Here is a 22,069-nt window from a genome sequence, read left to right as displayed (position 1 = left end):
CTTAGCGCAATAATATTGTCTATTGCAATCATTTCTGAGACAATTAATCGCATGGCAAGATTTGTTACTGTGACAGGCCTAATGTGACATAAAGAAATTTAGCTGATCTCTCTGTGATATTTTCAGGAGGATTTTATGCAACTTGTATGCTGTGTTGTTCTGTAAAGGTTATTATATGACAGGCTGAGCAACTGTTTGTCTAATTCTTTTATATTTGTACATAATAATCCATGTTTGATACTCGTCTTTAATTGTTGTGGTGTGTTAAAGTCAGACTCGAGCGCAGTGAATCAACAGGCTGTAAACGAGTCTGTTTCTGTCTTCTTCTCTGTCGATGGGAATTTAATGTATTTCAAACAAGCAGACTTCACTCTGAAACGACTGATCTATTTTTCCAGTCACGCTGACTGCAGTGATCTGTATGAAGCATCGTTTTTATTCAACATTAAAAGAACCAGTTGTTTGTTTTCCTGCATCCGTCTCATTCACATCACCTGATTTGTTGTTTTGTTGGGAGATCATGTCGAGCAGCGGTTCTAAACCTTTTTGCAACAGAGTGAAATATTTTTTCAGCCAAGTACTCCCTAACCACTGCAAACACTTTTTGGTTAAGAAAACACATGAAATACAGCATTTTGTCATTTGTGTTTAGTTTATTAAACTTTAACCATGCTAAACAATGGTAATTGTTTTGCACATCTGTACTACACCCCAACCGTTGTCAAGGCGACACTGACTGACGGAGAAGATTTGGCTTGAACGGGTCGGGTTTATTTCACATCAGAAAGTGGGATTTTAGGAGGAATAAAATGCTGTAAATCTAAATTTAAATTCAGTTTATGAATGTACACTTACATTTACTGAAATATATGAAATATTTATATAAAATTTATATTCATATTATTTGAGGATGTTTTAAAGAAAACATAAAAAGATAGGTTTTCAAAAAATTTCACGTACAAAAACATGGCAGTGTGTTTTCTTGCTACATAGCTCTGTCATTAATACACACAATAATAACACAGTTAAATATTCTTTAAGGCTTTCATCATTAATCAGGATGAGCAGTTAGGAAGTAAAACGTAAACAGTCAGGATGCAGCGCAGCTTGTAACTGCAGTGGTTTATTACAACACGGTGAGTTTATTTTAATAAGATATTCTCTGTAAACCAGAAATCACAATGTTGCTGAGATGAAACGTCACTCTTTGGCTCTGTTCATGTAATAATACGTTTAACATGCCTTTGTGATGTTGCTCTGTGTGTTTTATCTGACTCCAGCTCCACCTTTATTCCAGGAAACAGCGATCAGCTCCGGTTCCTCGCCAGTCCTGAACTGTTTCATTTCTGTCTCAGTCACACGTTGAGCAAATCACTTACAAGCATGAAAAGTGCTACATTGTCTAAGAAGCAGAAGAAAAACTGGAAATCATGCTCAGCTGTGTGTGTGTGTGTGTTTGTGTGTGATCAGTGTCTCAGGAAAACCATGCCAGTGTGTGTGTGATTGAGTTTCTGAACGTGTAACTGGAGGTTTCAGCTACACACAGCAGGTGAAGTGGTCTGAGGCCAGCAGACGGGGTTTATGTGAGTCCGATTTCCTCCAGTACGCTGCGAGGGGTCTCTGCTTCCTGTGGGGGGGGGACAGAGGAACCACAGCTGACTACAAACACTTTTAATTATTTCAAATCTTCATTGTTTCCAAGCCTACAGTCAGTTTTATTGTCTTTCTAAACATTTTTTAATCTTTTGACATATTCTCCATCTGCATGAGCATCAGTGGAACGGAGGACCCTAAAGCATGTCCAATACCACATGTTTGGTATTTACATAGAATTTTATGAAAGCATGCAAATGCAAACTATTCAGGGATCTTTGTTGGTTTCTGGTGATTTTATTTCAAATAATCCACACTTACATGAACATGTGTACAGTTGTGCTCATATTTATTCATACCCTTTCATTAAAGAAGAAAAAACAGCTGCCTGTAAAATTAGCTGAAATTAACGAAGGTAACAATAAATAAAAATTTTATGAAAATTATTACATTATTTTCTAATTCTGGTTCAATAGATTTTTTTTTTAAAAGCAAACAAATAATATAATTTATTAAATATTCCATCACTGATAAACTAATAATTAGTTGAATGATCCTTTAATGTTTCCGCTACAGTCAGGTGTTTTCTGTTCCTCTCAGTCAGACTTCTGCACCTGTTGACAGGTATTTTTTCCCACTGTTCAACAGAAAAGTGCTCTAATTTGTCCAGGACCAATTTGTTTGTTTTTTTGTTTTTTTGTCTTTCTTCAACTCAATTAAATAAAAAAACAGTGTCTTCTATTACTAAATTATATTTTTGCTAATTTTTAGTTCTTGTTCCTTTTTTAAGTCTCCAGTTATTTGAGTGACTGTTGTAAATTCAGCCTTTTCTTTAATGAAAGGGGATGAATACATATGAGCACAACTGTAGATATGACCTCTGATGGAATAAAGAATGAGCCTGGTAAATAATGACTTGATGAATATTCCTGTTTGCATCCTGGCTGTTAGGGGTGTGTGACGGGGCAGGAGAGTAGATTCCAGTCCAGTATCTCGTGCTGTAAACTGGTGATGTGTAAATAAAGCTGCAGATTTTCCACTTCTCTAACCGTAAGATATTTTTTTCTAATGTAAAATGAAAAACTAAGACATTAAAAATGCAATCCACATATTTGAAATTCATGTCAAGTCAACACACCTCCCTTCAGATTAAACTCTAATAGATGGACTCATTCCTTTAAGCCTTGCTAACTGGACTAGATCCTGTACACAACCAGAGAGGATTCATTTATTAGCTGAATCACGTCCAACTCCTGTACATTCATTCATTCGTCATCCTGACCGCTTAGTCCGATGAAGGGTTGCGGGGAAGCTGGAACCCATCCCAGCAGTCTTTTTGGCAAAAGGCGGGGTACACCCTGGACAGCTCGCCAGTCCATCGCAGGACCACTGCTGTACAGCGGCTGGTAATGTGAGCCCTGTGGTTCGTTGGTTTTGGCCATTTCCATCTGGTTGATAAACAGCTTAACAGGTTGCAAACTGGAAAGCTTTACGATTGTGTGTGTATGAACTACACACTTTCATGTTTTATTCATATTATAAACCTGCTGTCCTTCATGATGTCTGTATGCAAGCGGAGGCACACAGACTAGATTATCCAGAGGTGGACCAAGGGTTCCCTTACAACCATCCCCCCTCCAGCTTTTTTTGTTTTCCTTTTATATGACATACTGTCGGGCTGCACGGTGGAATAGTGGTTAGCACTGTGGCCTTACAGCAAGAAGGTGGTTCAATCCTTGGTTGGTTTGCATGTTCTTCCTGTGTATGTGTGGGTTCTCTCCAGGTACTCTGGCTTCCTCCCACCATCCAAAGACATGCATGTTAGGTTACCCTAAATTTCCCATAGGAGTGAGTGGTTGTTTGTCTCTGTGTGGCCCTGCGATGGACTGGCGAGCTGTCCAGGGTGTACCCTGCCTTTTGGCCAAAGACTGCTGGGATAGGCTCCAGCTGCCTCACAACCCTTCATTGGATTAGGCGGTTAGGATGATGAATGAATGACATACTGTATAAAGTCATTCATGCAGACTTCTTTGTATGCTGATGATACTGTCCTTCATACGTCTGCTCTCTCTGCAGCTGAGGAAATATATAAAAACTTTCATTTTAACAAAAACTTTAAAAAGGCCAAAAATGGGGTTTAAATACCTGAAAAACAAAGTTTATGATTTTATCGTCAGCTTGTTTACAAAACTCCAACAGTCTAAGACTGTGTACATGGATTGAAAAGGTGTCCTCTGGACACATTCATAGACGACAACACTGATATGTGTTGATCTGTAAAACTTTGCTTGGTAAACCACCAGAATGTCTCTGTAGCCTCCTGTCTCTCAGCTCTAGTAGTTTCCATCTGGCTGCTCCTAAATGTTTCACACATTTAGACAAGACTTTTCCAGCTGCATGGCCATGAAATCATCTCCAAAAGACTCACTCATATCATTATATGATGGTCATAAGTAAGACGCAGTGAAGGAGGGATGCTGCATGAACAGCAGTCTGTATATTCACTTGTGTTTCATACATGTTGCGGAAAGTTGGTTTAGTATGGCAGCGACCTCGGTCAGGTCCTGCTTCGAAAGAGATTTCTAATCTCAATGAGACTTCCTAAAGTTATCTTTTTACTTCTCTTATTACTTCCTGTTATGCCACCATGTTTACAGGTATTTTAAGTCTCATTTCGTTGGACAAACACCGTAATTCTTCTTTTTTCTTTGCTCAGCAAGGCCGGATTATTCAATGAGCATTATGGGCACAGGCCCAGGGGCCCACGCTCACTTGGGGCCCACGTAGGGCAGACACCAGCAGTTTTGGACCATAGACTGTGTATAGAGATGGACGTAGCTTCCGTGACGTCACTCATAGGTTTTTGAAGAGCTGAATTGAAGCTTGGTGGGCGGTTCCTACCATCGCCATCTTGGCAGAGGCATGGTCGTCTCGACCGGAAAATACAAATATGGGCAAAGAGGTGGAGCTAAGAGGGGGGCTGTGAGCATCATGGTGGATGATTGACATCGAGTGAACTCCAACCTTTCTGAAGCTAAGAGCTAACCAAGCAAACCCAGAGATAATGGGAGCTAACCAGCTAACAGAGGTAAGCGGGCTAAAGCTAAGTCACGTTGTTAACCGGCTAAAAACCGCGATTGTTCTACGTTCTTCCAACTTGAAGCCGGAGATCGGGTACTTGTCAATCAAAAGGACACACCCCTAAATATGCCGAACTTCGAGATTAAATTACTTTTAAACGGGCGAATTAGAAAAAAATTCACTCCCCCCCACAGTTGTCATGAAGGTAAACCTGACCTATTAAAGCTAAAATGGATTTTTGAACCAGGCTGTAAACATGATTATTTCTGCCGTGAAGTTGGTCTTTTTAACATGGGAGTCTATGGGGATTTGCTCTGTTTTGCAGCCCCTAGTGGATGAAGGGGGAACTGCAGTTTTATGCACTTCCGCATAGGCTTCACTTTTAACCGCTGAAGGCTCCGTCCATCTTTCTTATACGGTCTATGGTTTGGACATGAAACAAAATGTATTTAAAAGTCAGTTACACCACGGTGTCTAGTGTATTTCCATTGGTACCACTGGCTGAGAGATGTTAGAAATGTTGTTTCACAGTGTACCATTCACAATTTTCACAATGTTGCGGTGGGAAAGGGGGCCCTGGAACACTCTGGGCCCCGGGGCCTCTGCACTTTTAATCCGGCCCTGTTGCTCAGCATGTAAGTTCTGCATTAATTTATATTCTGCAGCTGCAAAGAAAATCATAGCCTCTTTTTTGTGAGCCTTATTCTGTTTGTTTTATGCCTTCTATGCTTTATAAAAACAAAGCTTCTGTGTTTAGGATCAGTATGAAGGAAAAGGAACTCCCCTGAGTGTGAACTTAATGGTTTTTTCAGGCCACAGCGAAGACAGAAAGCCCAGTGATGATAAGAAGTGTTCCATAAAATGATTCTGAAACGCATTAGTTTTCACTTGCTGGTGTTTTTCCTCAGACCTCATCCAGCTGAAATATTCTGCTGTCTGAGTCATATCCTCAGCCATTCATGCTGCCATCTTTAAATGTCATCTCTTCCTCATTTAGCACTCACGCAGCTCCCCCTCCGTTAGAATAATCACCAGTTAAACAGTGACGAGTTAACGCAACGGCTTTTTTCCATTTCTCCTGAACCGCCTGGTGTTCATAGTTTTATAGATAATAAAAGAAACTGGGTTTAATTGTTCACCATAACAGGAATCAGTGTGTGGTGGGGAATTTTCAGGCTATCTGATGCTCAGTCATGCATTTCTGGCTCATGGCAGAGAGAAGAAGCACTTACTTTGGCATCCTAACACAACGTTCAGCACAAAGGTAAAGAGAGGAGTTGAGTCAGATCAGCGAGACAGAAATGTTTCCTCATACCAAGACAACAAAAACACATTTCTACACAAGTTTCTAGTTATTAATTTTTTTTTATTTTTTTATCTTTGTGTGAAAAGAAAAACAAAATCCTATGATCACCAAGCCTTTTCATAGACTTACTCCAAAGAGACACAGAAGTCCTTGCATGGCAGGAAAACTACATAAACTCAGAGTAAAAAAAAAAAACACTTTATAAAAAGGAAAACATTTAAAGAATCATTTATTTATTTATAGTTTACATTGTTAAGTGCATCATGATGGTCCAGCGATGCAGCCGGGACTGATGAACAACAGATCATACAGAAGATGATTAAGTGCATTATCAGAATATAAAGTCTGTCTTTATTTAGGAAAAATAAATAACTTGGAAATGAAATTTTTAGATTTTACATGTCTTTTATCAACATATGGCTGACAAAGTGATGCCTTTGTTTCATCAGAACAAAGTGCAAAATGATTTCCACATGATTCCTCTTTCAACACTTACCTCCAGAGTTTTCCATCACAAGTATATTTTTTAAAAATGTAAAGCGACAACTTTAGCTAAGTATCAGTAAATAACACTTATAACCAGAAATCCTACCAAGAAGTCAAAACTGAAGTTATACTAAGTCAGACGATACAGAAGAAACTTAAAAAGAGTCAAAGGAAACGATGACATGTGACTTGTGTTGCATTCACTTCCTGGAGTCTGTGTTCACGCACCGCAGAGCACGTCTCATCATATTAACCTAATCTTTTTTTAAATTTACATGTAAAACACACAAACACTGAACTGGCAACCCGTCCAGGGTGCGTCCACCTCTCGCCTGAGGACTGCTGGGATTGGCTCCAGCTTCCCTACAACCCTGGAGCGGACTGAGCAGTACAGAAAATGAATGAATGCATAAACACAGACTCCTGGTGCATGTGTACCACAGCCTCTGCGACAGAGTGGGGAGAGTTTCCCCAAACAGAGAGGCTGAAGACCAGATGGACATATAATAAAACAGATTATACGAATCTAATGTGTTCAATCTAAAGGGAAAAAAAAAAAAAAAAAAAAAAAAAAAAAAAAGGTCTCCGATCATGTGTCATCCTGATCCGAAGGTAAAGCCTGATGTCACACATTAGTTAACTTGTTAAAAACAATAGAAATAAATGCAATAAATTCATATTTATTGGCTAAATTGAGCTGAAAGCTCCCTCATGAAGAAGTCTGATTAACGTGGAAAAGTTTAAAACTTCCCATTGTGGCTCACGACGACACATGATGCAAACCTGCTGCTTTACGGGACACAAAGATGTTCAGCCGCTGAAATGGCAACACAGATGACAGCCATGTAAACAATACGTCACAATACGTCACGTTGTCATCTCTGTCAGCTTAAAGGTGAGATGTGTCTGACAGGACACTGAGCTGTTTGTTCTGACGTCAGAAAATCAGCCAAATCCAACCTGAATGTTGTCACTTCCTCTCGTCTGTGCTGGTTTTACTGGACCGCATCGTGTCATGGCTGACATGTATGAAACGGAGTATTGTTACACTGCCAGACCAGCGACAATATCAGGTGCTCAGAGGGCAGAAAAAAAAAAAAAAGGTGCCAGGCACTGAGGAGCTCAGCATGCAGGGTGGAAAGCAGCGGCGGCGGCAGCGGCAGCAGCAGCGATGGCAGCCAATCAGTACACAGGCACATTAAAGTACTCATGACGGGGCTGAGGGAGAGAAAGGCACACAGCTTAGAGAACAAGGCCACATGGATTCACACACTCTTCATCTCCAGGACATGCAGGACAAACAAAGCAGCCGGCAACAGACATCATTTTACTTTCTGGTCCAAATAATAATCTTATTTCCTCAACCTGAAGTCTTTAAAGTGGAACTATTATGTGTATTTCAGGCTAATTTTTTTTTTTTTCTGAGACCAGAAGAGCTGGGATTGATCGAATTATTGTCACAAATGGCTTTATTTACGTCAGACCGACCTTCACCGTAGGCTGTCAGATCAGCCTGTGGGCAAAACGAGTGGATTGAGACTCTTCCGCATTAAGCCCCGCCTCCCGCCACCGCACTACATCGGGAGCGCGCACCGCACCTGTTTTCGCCGTCATTGTAACATCTCATAAACAGAAGGATTAGGCTAATATGAACTCAATAAAAAAACAAAATACAATGTCAACACATAGCATCCAGCCCTACATGTTGGAACCTGAATCAGAGCCTGAAAACGAAGTGGAAAACAGCAACCCACGGCAACGAATGCAGCAGGATGTCTCTCTTTGGTAAACTCACCAGCCATCGTTGGAAATAACTTTATCCCACGTTTTCCACCCGCCTGATGTATTTGTACATGTCCTTGTTAACCAGTAGAAGGTAACCAATCACCAAACCTTATCCCCCGGGACGTCACAAGGATTTCCAAGTAGAAAAAACTCTCTAAAACGTCGTAAAACATAAATTTCGTCGCCATGGAAACCGAACGGAGACAGTGCTGGAACTCAAACTCAAACCTGCGTTTAGGTGATAAAAAACAGTGCCGTTCACATGTCTGATGAGGATTCAACACTGCAACACTGTAGAAAGCTCAGAAAACTTGAAATACCAAAATAGCACCCCTTTAATATGATGATAAAAAGCCAAATAAAGTATAAAAATAAGTTGTATATATGTTTTTGTACTGCAGAAGGCATCAGAACCAGTACCAGATGGAAAGAAGACATGGACTTTGAGAAATTTTTTTACAATAAGTGATGCAATAAGTCTCAGAAACGACATGTTAAATACGACACGGAGCATTAAAAGGTTTATTTAATACACAGGTCAAACTCTAGTTCTCCAGAGCCGCTATCCTGCAGGTTTCTGTTGTCTCCAGGCTCCAACACACCTGACCAAAATTCATAAACAGGTTGACGAGAAGCTGCTGGAGCCATCTGATTTGAAGCAGCTGTGTTGGTGGAGAGAACCAAGAAAAACCTGCCGGATAGCGGCCCGCGAGGACCGGAGTTTGACACCCCTGATTTAAGAAAAGAAAAAACAAACAAGCACCGCAGCGTACGGACTAGTTTATGTCTTACGCTCATTTCTAATAGAAGAATATAAACCTGTTTATCAGCAGTCAGTTTTATTTAACTACAGGAACGTCTTCATGTAAAACACCTGGAAGTGTCAGAGAGATAACACACACACACAGATGACAAAAACAAACTGGGACAAGTGTGGATTATCAACTGAACAGACTATCAAGTGGAGACCAGGAACTGGACTGTGATAACCGTCCCGACGAGCAGGAACGTGGCTACACACACACACACACACACACACACACACACACACACACACACACACACACACACACACACACACACACACACACACGTTAGATACACACAGTAACTGGGACTACAGGGCTCTACTGGTACAGACTACCTAAATCCATGAACACAAAGTATTCACCTTGGTGGGCCTAATTCTGGAAAAGACCAGAGGACTCTGAGGCCATATTTGGGACCATCACACCTGTGAGGCAGACATTTCCATAAGCACAAACACAAGGAAGCACCGCCGGACGGCAGCAGTACGCGCTCACAGAGCTTTACAGGGCATTGCCTCTGCGACGGCGCCCCGCTCGTAGGGACATCGCCACTCTTTAATGTCTCTGATGTCTCCGCTGCGGAGAGAAACGGCTGCAAGTCTTCATGAGGAAGAGCTGCTTTCTGGCACCAGAGGAACAACCAGCTCAAGAGAAATGTTTCATTATGAAAACAGCTTCTACTAAATCCTCTGAGGAATGTTTTCTGTGTAATTAGAGCACTTTGTGCTTACTGATGCTGTTTCCAACCACCCCCCCCACCCCCCTCTATCATTTCCACCACATAATTCTCCTGTGATGGGAACACAACAGCTTTCCCTCAGACACAATAACCATTCTGTTTATCTGGTGCGGCTCCATGATGACACTGTGGCGCTCACAAAGCTCCAGCCGAGCAGCCTGATTAATAAATTGCTCTCAGAAGACAGAAGGGAGTAAATTGTTCCTCTCAGAGCCACTTACCGGCATTTTCACTCACTTCTGACTTTCCACACACAACAGAAAAGATGCTGATTCATTTGGTTTTTAGGTTTCCTGTAAATTTAATAACCCATGAAAAGATGAAACCAAGAAATAAATGGATTAAAAGGATCATTTAGGAAGAGTAAGAGCTGAATATGTTGGACTTGTTTATGTGATGGAGCTCGACTGTTTGTATACGTCTACATAGCTAAACTGGCCAAACTGGGGAATACATGTCCAGTCCTGCAGCTGGAGGGGTCCTGAACGCACTCAGGACATCAAAATCCTTTTTAAAATACATTAAAATTTTTTACATTTTTTTTTCCACATTAAAATTTTGGATTAAAATTTTAATTAAAAAAAAAAAAAATCAAATAAAAAAATTTAAATTCGAAATTTTTTAAATTAATTTTTATTAAAAATTTTATTTAATTATGTATTTAATTAAATTTTAATTAATTAGTTTAATTTTAATTTAAAAAAATTAATGTTAAATTAAAATTTTAAATCCTGTAAAACAGAATTTTTACATTAAAATCCTGTTTCCAGAAAAGCTGGCAGCAAACTGCAACTTTCAGCAGATAATTATTCATTTAACAGATGATGGTTTGTTTAAACTTTATTTTACCAGAGCCAAACAAAGGAGAAAAGAGATTTTTACTGGGTTTAATGGCCAAAAATCTTCAATTTGATGGTGTCAACCCCAACAAAGAAATTAAAGAAAATAAAAAAGAAAACAATGAGATAAAAGTTTAGCAAGCAGAATAAAGTGGATTTTAGTTTCTCAACACATCACAGCTTTCATCTCCTTTTCATGAAGCTCCTTGTGTTTCTGATAGAAGGCAGATTTGGCAAACACACACACACACACAGTCTGTGAAGCCTCAGTGTGGCGAGCAGTGCAGAATAAATTCATCCACCATCCTGCAGAAATAACCGGAACCTGTTTGTTAAAAAGGTTTTGCAGCAGATTTAATATCAGGCTTCCACACCGTCTGAATGGGAATCTGCAGTATTAAGCACCGTGTGTGTGTGTGTGAGTGTGTGTGCGTTAAACAGCACATGCAGAGGATCGGACTGTTATTCTCTAACAAAGTTTGGCAGATAGACCTGATCCCAGTCCTTCCATCGCTGCATTTAGAAGGAAATATGAGTCTGTTTCTGTGGGAATCAAAACTAGAATTGATCTTTTTGTTGAAACATCCGAACTGAAGGCGAGAAGATCGTTTCTCCTGGACTTCCAGATGATGAGGAGAACCTTAATCGCCATCAGATTCTTGATTTGGTTTTAATTTCTGAACAGGATTCATTTGTCCAGTAAAGCTGCTGATGTTTTTTCCCTGTAGCGTCCGTCCGTCCGTCCGTCCGTTTAACAGATTACGGTTTTTCACGCTGGAGGTTTGTGATTTCTGTCAGACCAAACCGGATTTAGGAGGAGAGCTGGTAGATTTGCAGGAATTAACGTCAGCACTGTTTGAGTTGGATGTTCTCCTTTAATATGTGGAGTAAAATATGAAAATAAACAATTTACTGTCTTCTATAAGAGATCTTTGTAGTAAAAATAATCATCTTGTGGTTTCATAAAAAAGCAAACAAGTTAAAAAAAAAGAAAGGAAAAAAAAAAGCAACCAGTGTGATGTTTGCTGTTAGAACGTCCGGCTGGTCTCGACACACACAGCAAAGTTCTGCAGACGGCAATTTTCCAGCTCGAGTGTAAACTTCAGTCCAATAAACGTGTTTTTGTTTTTTTTTTGCTGAATGCATTGATGAGAAAAACCAGATCAGTCTGATTTTATCCAATTAATAAATAAGCAAACAAACATGAAACCACGAAGAACTTTAATAAAAACTGGAAATGACTGCCTCTGACTGAGCCTGTCTGACTTCATGCCTGCGTCGACCCTCAGCATCATGTCATTCCTCCGAAACATCACCCAGCTGGACACAGAGGTGCATGCAGGTAGAAATCATGGCACGCAGTTGGAAAGCCATGCTGACTGACTGACTGCACCAGTCCAGTAATTACCAACTGCCTGGATGGAGGCATGGATACCGTCGAGGACCTTTACAAGATCTTCTCATTTGGAAAACTTCCCCAGTCTTCAGCCTGGCTCTAGAAGTAGAGTTGAGCCAGTCAGAGACTTTTTTACCCCTCTTCCTCCCAGTACGCATGGATTGGCCCTCTGGCGCCCTGCTTCTTTCTGCATAAAACATCTATGCACTTAATATGCAAACGTTTAAGCACTAAAAACCTGTCAAAAACCCTTTCACAGCCCCAGTACAACCAGTTCTCTCCAGTCTGACTGGAAATAAACGAGCTGACAGTTTGTAGGGAGGCATTACGAAGCTGGCAGCTGAAGGATTTCCTGAAACGTCTTTATGTTCGTTTAAACCCCACATGTAAACTTTCTGCCCTCATTTTACCTGAACCTCATCACACTCACATGATGAATGTAGAATGTCGGGTGGAGATAAAGATTCGCCATCTGTGAGATCCTGCGCTTCGATAAATGCTCAGTCACGAGCAGCAAACTTTATGTTGTGTTAATTCATCGTACATAAAGCTGGTGCTTTACGAACAGCATCACTTCTCTCTGCTGGACGGTAATGGATGTCAGGAGTGCTCCGATTTCTCTTCACACAAGTCATTAGCCGCGGCCTTCAGGGCGCCGCCTGACTGACTGATGGGCAAATAAATGCAGCAAAGCCATCAGCTGGATGCTTTACAAAGTCACTATCAGGTCAGAAGCAGCTTTTCCTGGATTTAACGGAGGACTCACGGTTTGATAAATTTAAAAATTAAAGTCTCATTGGACTTCTATTGTTTAAATGACAACATTTAAATGTTTGCTTTTAATAAAAACAGCCTGACAGAGAAACTACTGTTTACTGAAGCTTTATGTGAAACACAAAGGAAGGAAAGAAGCGTCCATGTGGTCTCAGCAGGCAGACAATCACACTTTGTTTCTGGGCTGCAACTTGAGCTCGACTCTCTTCCTACAACCTGCAGCAGCTCTCTCAAGCACAGAGTCACAACTCTGAGGAGCTCTCTGGACACGGGAACAGGACAACTGGCGTGATGCATTCACATGCTGCCTAGAATCTAAAGCACTAGTTAGTGTTCGGAAGGACAGATCCATGATATGAGGGGTGCTAATGGGGTCAGTGTGAGGCAGAGAAAACACATTAGCAACGTCAATATTCCTGGTTTACTACCAGAGGTGGTGATTCCTGGTCCAGAAAGTAAAAGTCCTGCCATGTTTTTGGATCTACCTGTACGTTTAGAACAGGTGTTTTCACTAACTGGCTGGTTTACCTGGTAAATAAACTCTGCTTTATTAAATTCAGCTCATTTGGTGAGCAGCTGCCGGACAGGACTTTTACTTTCTGTACCAGGAATTTCCACCTCTGGTCACTACCATCGTGTTGTTGCTGCTGTGTTGTCGCCTGCTTCAGCGTTGTGTTGGAGAATCTACAGCCGTTCTAAAACTACGGACCTAAAAACTACGGTAAGTTTTTACAAACTGTACCTGCAAACAGACGCGTCTGAAAGTCTATATTCTGCAAATCACAACAGGGAAGAATAAACAGGTCAGAGTCGACATAAACACGAAGCAACAGAACAGAAATGTCACATTCAATGTAGAAAATTTCTTTAACCGTCTTCTATTTGTCAGTAGAATTTAAGAACAATAAAATTCAACACAGATTAAGATTTAAAAACAAAAAGAAAAAAAAAGTAAAAACCAACATCACACACAAAAAGGAGCAACAATAAAACCCTGACTGAGCTCCAGACCAGCAGGTTTTATTTGCTGAAAGGAGATCCAAACTTCTCAGTTTCACATGTTTGTTTGATAGTTTGGGATGAAAACTTCAACAAACTACAATAACTTTTGCATTTATTTAAAACTACGTGACCCCCCTCCCCTCCTCCCCTCCTCCCCCCGCCAAACAAACAAAGTGACCCTCTCTAAATCAGACAAGGATATAACTTGTGTTTCCTTCCACTTTCTTTCTGGTTGAGCTGGGAGCAGAGGTGGTGATTCCTGGTCCAGAAAGTAAAAGTCCTGCCATGTTTTTGGATCTACCTGTACATTTAGAACAGGCGTTTTCACTAACAGGCTGGTTTACCTGGTAAATAAACTCTGCTCATTAAATTCAGCTGGTTTGGTCGGAACAGCTGCCGGACAGGACTTTCACTTTCTGGACCAGGACTTGCCACGTTTGGCTGGGATGAATCCAGGCCAGTTCAGAGTACCAGGACTCCAGAACCGGCACCAGAATGGTGGCTGTCTGAAAGAGTTTTAATGTTCCCTGAAACCAAAGCTTAACCTTAAGACACATGAAAACAGACCGGCGGTCTCTTTGTTCACAGGAAGCTCCTTTTTTTTAATACTCATTATGTAGTAAAACACAAACACACGCTTCTACATGTTGGTCAGTGGGTGTGTTTCTCCACAAACACACGTCCAGCTGAGTGGCGATGAGAGTCTGTGTCTGAAAACGTCTGGACTTTTCTAGCAGCCAATTTCCACCGCGACTGACCAGGCGGAGGTTTCTTTCCGACCTCCACCACGTGTCAACTCACACTGGAAGCGTGTCACAAGCAGAGCGAACACGAGTGCGGTCCACGTAGCTTGACCCGCAACATCACATGTTGTTTTAAGTATCACGCAATCGCTTTCCGTCACGCGACTGAAACTCACAACAAATGGATTTATGTTAAACTCTCCTAAAACTGCTGACATCTCGTGTCTTCTCCTTCCTGCTGTCCTTCTGTCTGCTGTGGTGTTGAATAAAATCCTGGGATTCTCCACTTGCAGGACAAACATATTGTTTGTCCACGATGACAAAAACAAAGCAAACTGGGAGCTGTGACCAGTTGACTTCTAATCTGGTTTCACTGGTAACATTTACATAGATCAGCGATGGCAAATCTGTTCTGGGGCTTTTATTTTGAAATCAAAGTGACCAGCTGCTTCAGGTGCAGATGCATCAGCGGAGAGACCTGACAGCCTGCTTCTGGGATGCGTCTGACGCGCCACGGCGAGCGCATGGTGAGCCAAACTTTACACTAAAATGGACGGCGGATGGAAGTCGGCCAAAAGGGGTTTTAACACCTCTAATCTTTGTAAAAACGGATCAAATTAAACTTGCGATGAATTTCCATCTATTTTCAAGAGTTTTCACTTAAATAATTTAAAAAAGAATAAATGGAGAAGAAATATTTTAAAAGTTCAAAATAGCCTATGAGGCGCAGCAGTGAATGAAAAGTATTAAACATGTATTAAACATGTGTACAAATACAGAAAAACTACTGAACTTAATGCATCTTACCTCCTGTAGAAGGTCGGCCTGCTCAATGGCCTTCAGAACGTTCTTCTTGGACGTCTCCTGAGCCTCCCCACCCAGCAGGAATTCATCCAGAATAAAGTACGCCTTCTCAAAGTTGAATATAATGTCTAGCTCGCAAACCTGTGAGAAAACAAAACATCCAACACATTGTAGCACTTTGAGTCTGAGCTTACAGTAAAATATTACAGAATGATCTAGAAAGCACAAACGCACACTGCCGAAGTATTTATCCAGCAGCTCGACGTATCTGTGGATGATCTCCAGCGTGATGAGCTCATTGTCCTGGTTCTCTATGGCACAGCAGAAATACAGGCTGGCGTATCTGCAACACAACAGAGCCAAACACACTGTCGTCTCAGGATCTTCTCAGCAGCCGTTTACTGTGAGATGCAGGTTGTTCATATAAAAAAGGCAGATGCTGAATCAGTTAAGCCTCATTCTGCCATGCTTCTTTATCCCTGATAATCCCAAAGGCAAATCATTAAGCATCTGATGATTGGCTAATAAAGAAGGGGATCAGCTGCAGAGCGAAGTGGACGGTGCATGAGATGCAGGACATGCACCATACTGCTGAAAGTATTCACTCTTTACATGCATGTGAAGTGAAGTGACATCCCGCTCTTAATCCATGGGGTTTAATATGACGTCGGACCCTTTGATGTTACAACGGCTTCAGGTTTCCCGGGAAAACTTCCCACAAAGGTTTGGAAGTGCGTTTATAGGAATTTCTGACCGTTCCTCCCGAAGCACATTTGTGAGGTCAGACACTGATGGACGAGAAGACCTTCAGCCAAAGCTGTCCTGTCCTGCTGATGTCAGGACCCAGTGCAGACCAGGCATGTTTCCCCACACCAAACTGGCTCATCATGTCTTTACGGACCTCGTTTCCTGTCCTGTTGTGCAGTCATGCTGGAGCAGGAATGGAGGCGTCCCAAAGGTTAGAAACACGGAAATGTCTGAAATCTCTTGGTACACTAAAACATTCAGAGTTGCTTCAGTTCACACCACCGCCACCCAGCAAACCAGCAAGCTGCCTGCGCTCTGTAGCGGAGTTACGCTGCAGACCGCATGAAGTTTGGAGGTCTGTAGTGACTGAAAGTCGGCGCACTACGCACCTCAGCGTCCGCCAAGCTGCGTCGTCATCTTACATGGCTGCCACTGAGCTGCTGCTGTTCTCAGCTTGTCATAAAACTGATGACAGCTGACTGGAGGATTTACCAGAGGGGGAATTTCATGACTCGGGTTGCACAGGTAGCATCCTATAATGGTACCATGGTGGAGTCCACTGAGCGACCCATTCTTTCACCAGTGTTTGTAGAGGCAGTCTGGATGTCCAGGTGATTTGAGTTTATACACCTGTGGACTTGGAAGTGACCAAAACCCCTGAATTATTAGGACGGCTGAGTGAACGGTAGTTTAGACTAAATGTATTGACAATGTTCTTATTCTGGACTGATTTTTATTGACAGACTTGAATGTGTTTTATTTAATTTTACATTTTGGCGTATATATACATATTTGTATTTTGTATGTATATATTAAAGGCACATACTGTATGTGTAACTTTTAGTTTTCCCAATGCAATGTAAACTGTGTATACTGTCTTAGGGACGGGCATTGGAAATTAGCCTTGGCTAAAATGCTGCCGTATGCGACATCATTCATGGAGCATTCTTGTCCCTATCAAATAAAAACAAAATAAATAAATAAATAAAGACTTCTGGCAGCATAGTGCAACTAACCAACATCTCAAGATAAACAATATAGCAGCCCCCCCCCCCCTCATTTCTGCTGGGACTGGTGCCTGAAACCAGTCTGGACTCTTGATGCATTCACGGTCCACTTCATGCTGGTCGACTGTCTGCGCTAATGACGGCTACGCTGAGCCAAACTCTGGAAGACAAAGAGCTTCGTTAAGCCGTTTCACTGCATGTGAAACATGGAAGTAAGGGAGTGTTTTTAACTGTGACCCATTCATGTGGATGTGCATGCCGCGTTTCCATGGACACCAGTATTCAGATTAAAAGGAAAGATGGAATAAAATGGCTTCATGTAAACAGAGCTATCAGGCTGATTTGGTTTGGGGAAAGCATGTCGTTCCGATCGGATTGTGCTCCGATCAGCCTGCATGGAAACACGCGTGTTGGGGAGAAATGTGATACAAATACGTCTTGTATTTATTTACACATTTTTCATTATTTTACAAGAAATACAAACATAATAAAAATAAAACTCCTGAATAAAAAGGAACAGAAAGAATGTATAATAATTAACCCCTTGATGCCAAACCGCCTCTGGTCTTTCATTTCTTTTTGTCTTTTTAATTTATTTATTTACCTTTTTTTTTTTTATAGATTTAGATATTTATTTATTTGATCTATTTTTGTTCATTTTATTTATTTGATATTAATTTTGTCCTAGTGTTTTTCTTTCATTTTTTCCTTATTGGCATAATAAGTGGAACATCCAGGTAGAAGATTTTTCCCAAAAAAAGATAAATAAACCCAAAATACTAGATGTAAAACATACCTGATAAAATATAAACAAGTTTCGGTGTTCATCCAAACACCTTTATCAGTTGTTTGGTGCACAGGAAGCAGCACTTCCTATTTGCCACACCACCATGCAATCCTATTTTCATTTTAAATATTTCATTTCCTTTTTATGATTGAGAATTTTTTGTAAATGGGGAGAAAGTGGAAACCAGTGAAACAGTAATAAATGTGCACTTGCAGCTGTGTTTGCTTCCAGCAGAGTCCAGTATCTTTTCCGACTGTTGCTTCCAGCGCTGCACGTCTCAATGTTTCAGGCAGACGTGCGATGCGTGTAAAGGCACACCACGAGCAGAACAAGCTTTTCAGGATCAGGTCAACCGAACACGTCTCATCTAAACTGCAGAAATTTTCTCTAAACTGTACGCATCTTAATGTTGCATTTGCCAGCTTGACGACACAGACTCGGTTTAAACTAAATATTTAATCCAGAATAAAAATTAATTTATATTTCTCTGAAAGTACAGGAAAATTGTAAGGCAAAACACTAGCAATAGATCCAACTACACAAGGATATTTTAAACTAACTGAGGCAGATTACACACCCAGCATTTTGGTCCAGTTAAGAACAAAACATAAAAGTTTTCTTCGTCATATTCAGCAGAAATGTAATCATAATATTTGGATTTTTGATTTGTGATGAGATAAAGCAGATGGCTTCACTGAATCAGTGTTATGTTTCAGTTCGAGTCATAAAGCAAAGTTCTTACTCTTCATAACTCCAACTCTGCAGATTTATTTCAATCAGGGCAAAAATTTGACCCCAGTTTGTTTGTCTTTTTTTCCTCTGGGTTAAAAAAAAAGGTGCTTAACTCTGCAACTCAGTCAGCAGGCCTAATCGCTTTTTAATGACACCTCATGGCTTTGCCTTAATATAATCCAATAAGAGATCCCTCCATTATTGTAAGCAAAAAACATGTGACTTGTGGGAATAAACTATTAATACATTTTAATGGTTTAATTGTCAAAGGTAATAAAACCAAACTGGCTCAGCACCACTAGTATGGTTTTTGTCTGTCCCAACTGGGTCACCCAGGTTCAGCGGAGAGTTTGCCATGCTTGTCGGCATGGCAACCGGATATAATAAGGCAAAAATTAACACTATTAATGTAGTCTGAGTGCAGCTCATTCCTGGCGTCCTAAGTGTACCATGCAATGAACTGTCCAGGAGAAAATTACAATATTTTAATCACCTGAAGACATGTTTGTCACAGACTAGTCCGATTATTACTCACCTCTTATATACAACTTTTAGGTCTCTCCACTCTAGAAAGCTGCACATTTTGGGCTTCCGAGCCAGGACCGTCTGGACCAACTCTCTGGTGATCTTCTTTTTCTCCTTATCACACAAAGGCACGTACCATTTCTGAAGCCTGAGCTTGCCTTGTCGACTAAACAGCAGCATGAACTGCATCTGAAATGCATGGAGGAGAAAAGACGGAAGGAAAGAGTGGGTGGCTGCAGCAAAGCATCACATGAACAAATCAAAGTGTTTTCAGATTAAAAAAATGTACAAGGATGGAATTATGAGACTGTATACACAATTGTAAGTTTATTGACTATCTACAGATACACAAGGCAAATGTTTTGTTTGTTTTTTTCTTTACTGAAGTAGTGTGTGGTGACATGGTTAGGGTGGGGGTTAATCTAATTTATTTAAGTCAACTCAACTTATTATTATTTGAAAGGTGCTTTATGGGGCAGATTATACAAGATTTAACCTTCTATCTGTGCCTATTTGTTCATGTATAACAATGTAAAATTAAACTGAACATAAAATAAAATGAATAAATAAATATTTACAGTTGTGCTCATATGTATTCATCCCCTTTCATTAAAGAAAAGGCTGAATTTACAACAGTCACTCAAATAACTGGAGGCTGTTCTTTCATTTAATTGAGTTGAAGAAAGAAAAAAAAACAAACAAATTGGTCCTGGACAAATTAGAGCACTTTTCTGTTGAACAGTGGGACAAAATACCTGTCAACAGGTGCAGAAGTCTGACTGAGAGGAACAGAAAACACCTGACTGGAGCGGAAACATTGAAGGATTGTTCAACTAAATATTACTTTATGAGTGATGTAATATGTAATACATTATCTTATTTGTTTCTTTTAAAAAAATATTTCTGTTGAACTAGAATTAGAAAATAATGTCATGATTTTCATAATTTTTTAAATTATTATTTCAGTTAATTTCAGCTTATTTTACAGGCAGCTGATTTTTTTCCCTTCTTTAATGAAAGGGTATGAATAAATATGAGCACAACTGTACAAATCACAGCACTTCTCATTAATCTCATAAGTTAAGCCACATTAAGCAAGTTGTTTTGACAACAACTGGAGGAAAATAGACAAATAAAGGGGCGATGGGTCTGAAAATAATCAAGCTTTCTCCCGAAATGGTGAGAAATGCATCGATCACTGTAATAAAGTCAGAAAATTATATTAATAGGTTGACAAGTTCATACCGTGCGTACTTCAGGTTCAAATCGTGCCTAAACAATACATTTAATACAAACCTAAACCACAAATGACATCACACTGCATTCATTTTTCTCCTTGTTATTTTCATAATAAGCATCGAGTTGGACCAAAAGCAGAATATCATACTGCCACACAGTAACACGTTACTCAACGGCTTGCATTTGCATGCTCTGCCACTGCCGAGCTTGTTTAACATACGCCATACGACGCGCAGATAAAGCATGTTTAAATATTGAACGAGTAAACAAACTTACCTTGAATTACAACACTGTATTCCCAAATAAAGCCCTGAGCTGCCCAGTACCACCCTGTAACACGACCGGTTTAAACCGAGATTTTTATTGGCTGCGAGGCGCTCGTGGCGTTGATGATTGGTTGCTATGTTTCCGTAATCCCCGCCTTCTCCACGCTTTAATTGGATGTCTTGAAGATTATTGGCTTATTTAGCCATCAATCAAATCACAAAGTCCCGCCCCATAAAAACTTGACGACAAGCATGACTTAAATCTGTTTTTCAACCTTTTCAGAGACAGTTTCACTGAAAAATCACAAGGCACACCAAAAATCAAAATGTTTTTTTTCTTTTTTTTTTTTGATAGTCCATATTATTAATATAAAGTCCATCAAGTCAAAGCCTCTTAAATAGAAATCAGAAAAACACAAGAATAATGAATTTTATTATCTTTCACCGGGGCCTGTTTGGATGAACACAGAGCTGCTTTTTATGCCAATGAGGTGAAATTGGGCAATTTCTCATGTGTGCCTTAAATATTCAGTAGAAACTAAATAGAGTCAATTTTAATGGCTGCCAAGTGGGAAAAAAAAAAACGTTTAAATTTAGAGAAAAAATATGTCAGTGTTTCTGATCTACACCTTTAAGTATTTAATAAACCCAAAGATTTGTTCAGGATATGGACTGTACCTCTTTTGCTTACTTTTGGGTAAATTTGGCTCCAGCACCAAACGCTAAACAGCTGAATGAGTGATCTTTCAGTGGCTCCTTTTCAGACAAATGTACATCATTTCTGAAGCCTGACCCTGCTTTGTGTGCAACAGGCAACACTGAAGCATTTAAAATAGCTTGAAGGGTTGTCAGAGAGAACAGTGTCTGGCATAGGACTCCGACGTGACAGCTTGATCACGTGGAAATGAGATATTGAAAGTAAATGAAGGTTCCCTTCAGGACTCTGTAGAGGGCTCCCTCGGTGTTGTGACAGATGTCAGCGATGAAATTTTTTAATCTAGAAGCACAGTTTAGGTTTTATACACTGAAACCTCACAGTTAATTTCACAGTTTCAGCTTAAATCAGATGGTGAGAGAATAAAACGTGTACAGAAATGTAAGCCATGACATTGTGAGCTGAAAAAGGCAGAAAGGTGAATGAAAAGATGAAAATTAAATGGGTAAACTTTGATTGCCTCATACAGGTTTGCATTTTATTTGGCACGGTGAAGGCATCTGCAACAGGTCAAATTACACCTGCCTGCATCCTCCTTTAGCTAAAAGAAGTCCTGTCCCTGGAAGTCAAACAGACATGCAGCTGGTGGACATGCTTCCTCACTAACCAGCTAAATGGACAGGTGATTCCCAGCTGAGAGGACTGGGTTAGTTCCATGGTAAAGCCACACATCCTGACCCAGATGTTATGGCTC

General features: G+C 40.4%; 1 protein-coding gene across 3 annotated transcripts; it reads right to left on the bottom strand.

Moving 5' to 3' along the window:
* Window positions 1–707: 707 nt before the first annotated feature.
* LOC306759091 (AP-1 complex subunit sigma-2) lies at window positions 708–20,732 on the bottom strand. 3 transcript variants are annotated; one of them, XM_079244591.1, is made up of 6 exons: window positions 20,671–20,732; window positions 19,166–19,344; window positions 15,592–15,700; window positions 15,361–15,498; window positions 13,551–13,581; window positions 708–1,627 (listed from the first exon to the last, which is right to left on the bottom strand). In XM_079244591.1, the coding sequence occupies exons 2-6, from the start codon at window positions 19,342–19,344 to the stop codon at window positions 1,533–1,535; spliced, it is 552 nt and encodes a 183-aa protein (XP_079100717.1). In that variant the 5' UTR covers window positions 20,671–20,732; the 3' UTR covers window positions 708–1,532. The 3 variants fall into 3 exon arrangements, with proteins under 3 accessions (XP_079100717.1, XP_079100718.1, XP_079100719.1); XM_079244593.1 differs by lacking the exon at window positions 13,551–13,581 and adding an exon at window positions 12,047–12,133 and having other exon boundaries at window positions 1,525–1,627; XM_079244592.1 differs by lacking the exon at window positions 13,551–13,581.
* Window positions 20,733–22,069: the final 1,337 nt, after the last annotated feature.

Source organism: Telmatherina bonti (assembly GCF_933228915.1).
Source record: "Telmatherina bonti genome assembly, chromosome: 8".
NCBI classification, from domain to species: Eukaryota; Metazoa; Chordata; class Actinopteri; order Atheriniformes; family Telmatherinidae; genus Telmatherina; species Telmatherina bonti.
Note: the sequence above shows the minus strand (reverse complement) of the source record. Positions and strands in the feature narration are given on the sequence as shown.

Coding starts and splice junctions, on each gene's coding strand:
- LOC306759091 (XM_079244591.1), bottom strand. CDS start 19,344: ATGCAGTTCATGCTGCTGTTTAGTCGACAAGGCAAGCTCAGGCTTCAG. Junction 15,701..19,165: donor CTAAAAGTTGTATATAAGAG/GTGAGTAATAAT, acceptor GTTGTGTTGCAG/ATACGCCAGCCTGTATTTCT. Junction 1,628..13,550: donor TCAGACGCGTCTGTTTGCAG/GTACAGTTTGTA, acceptor CCCCCCCCACAG/GAAGCAGAGACCCCTCGCAG.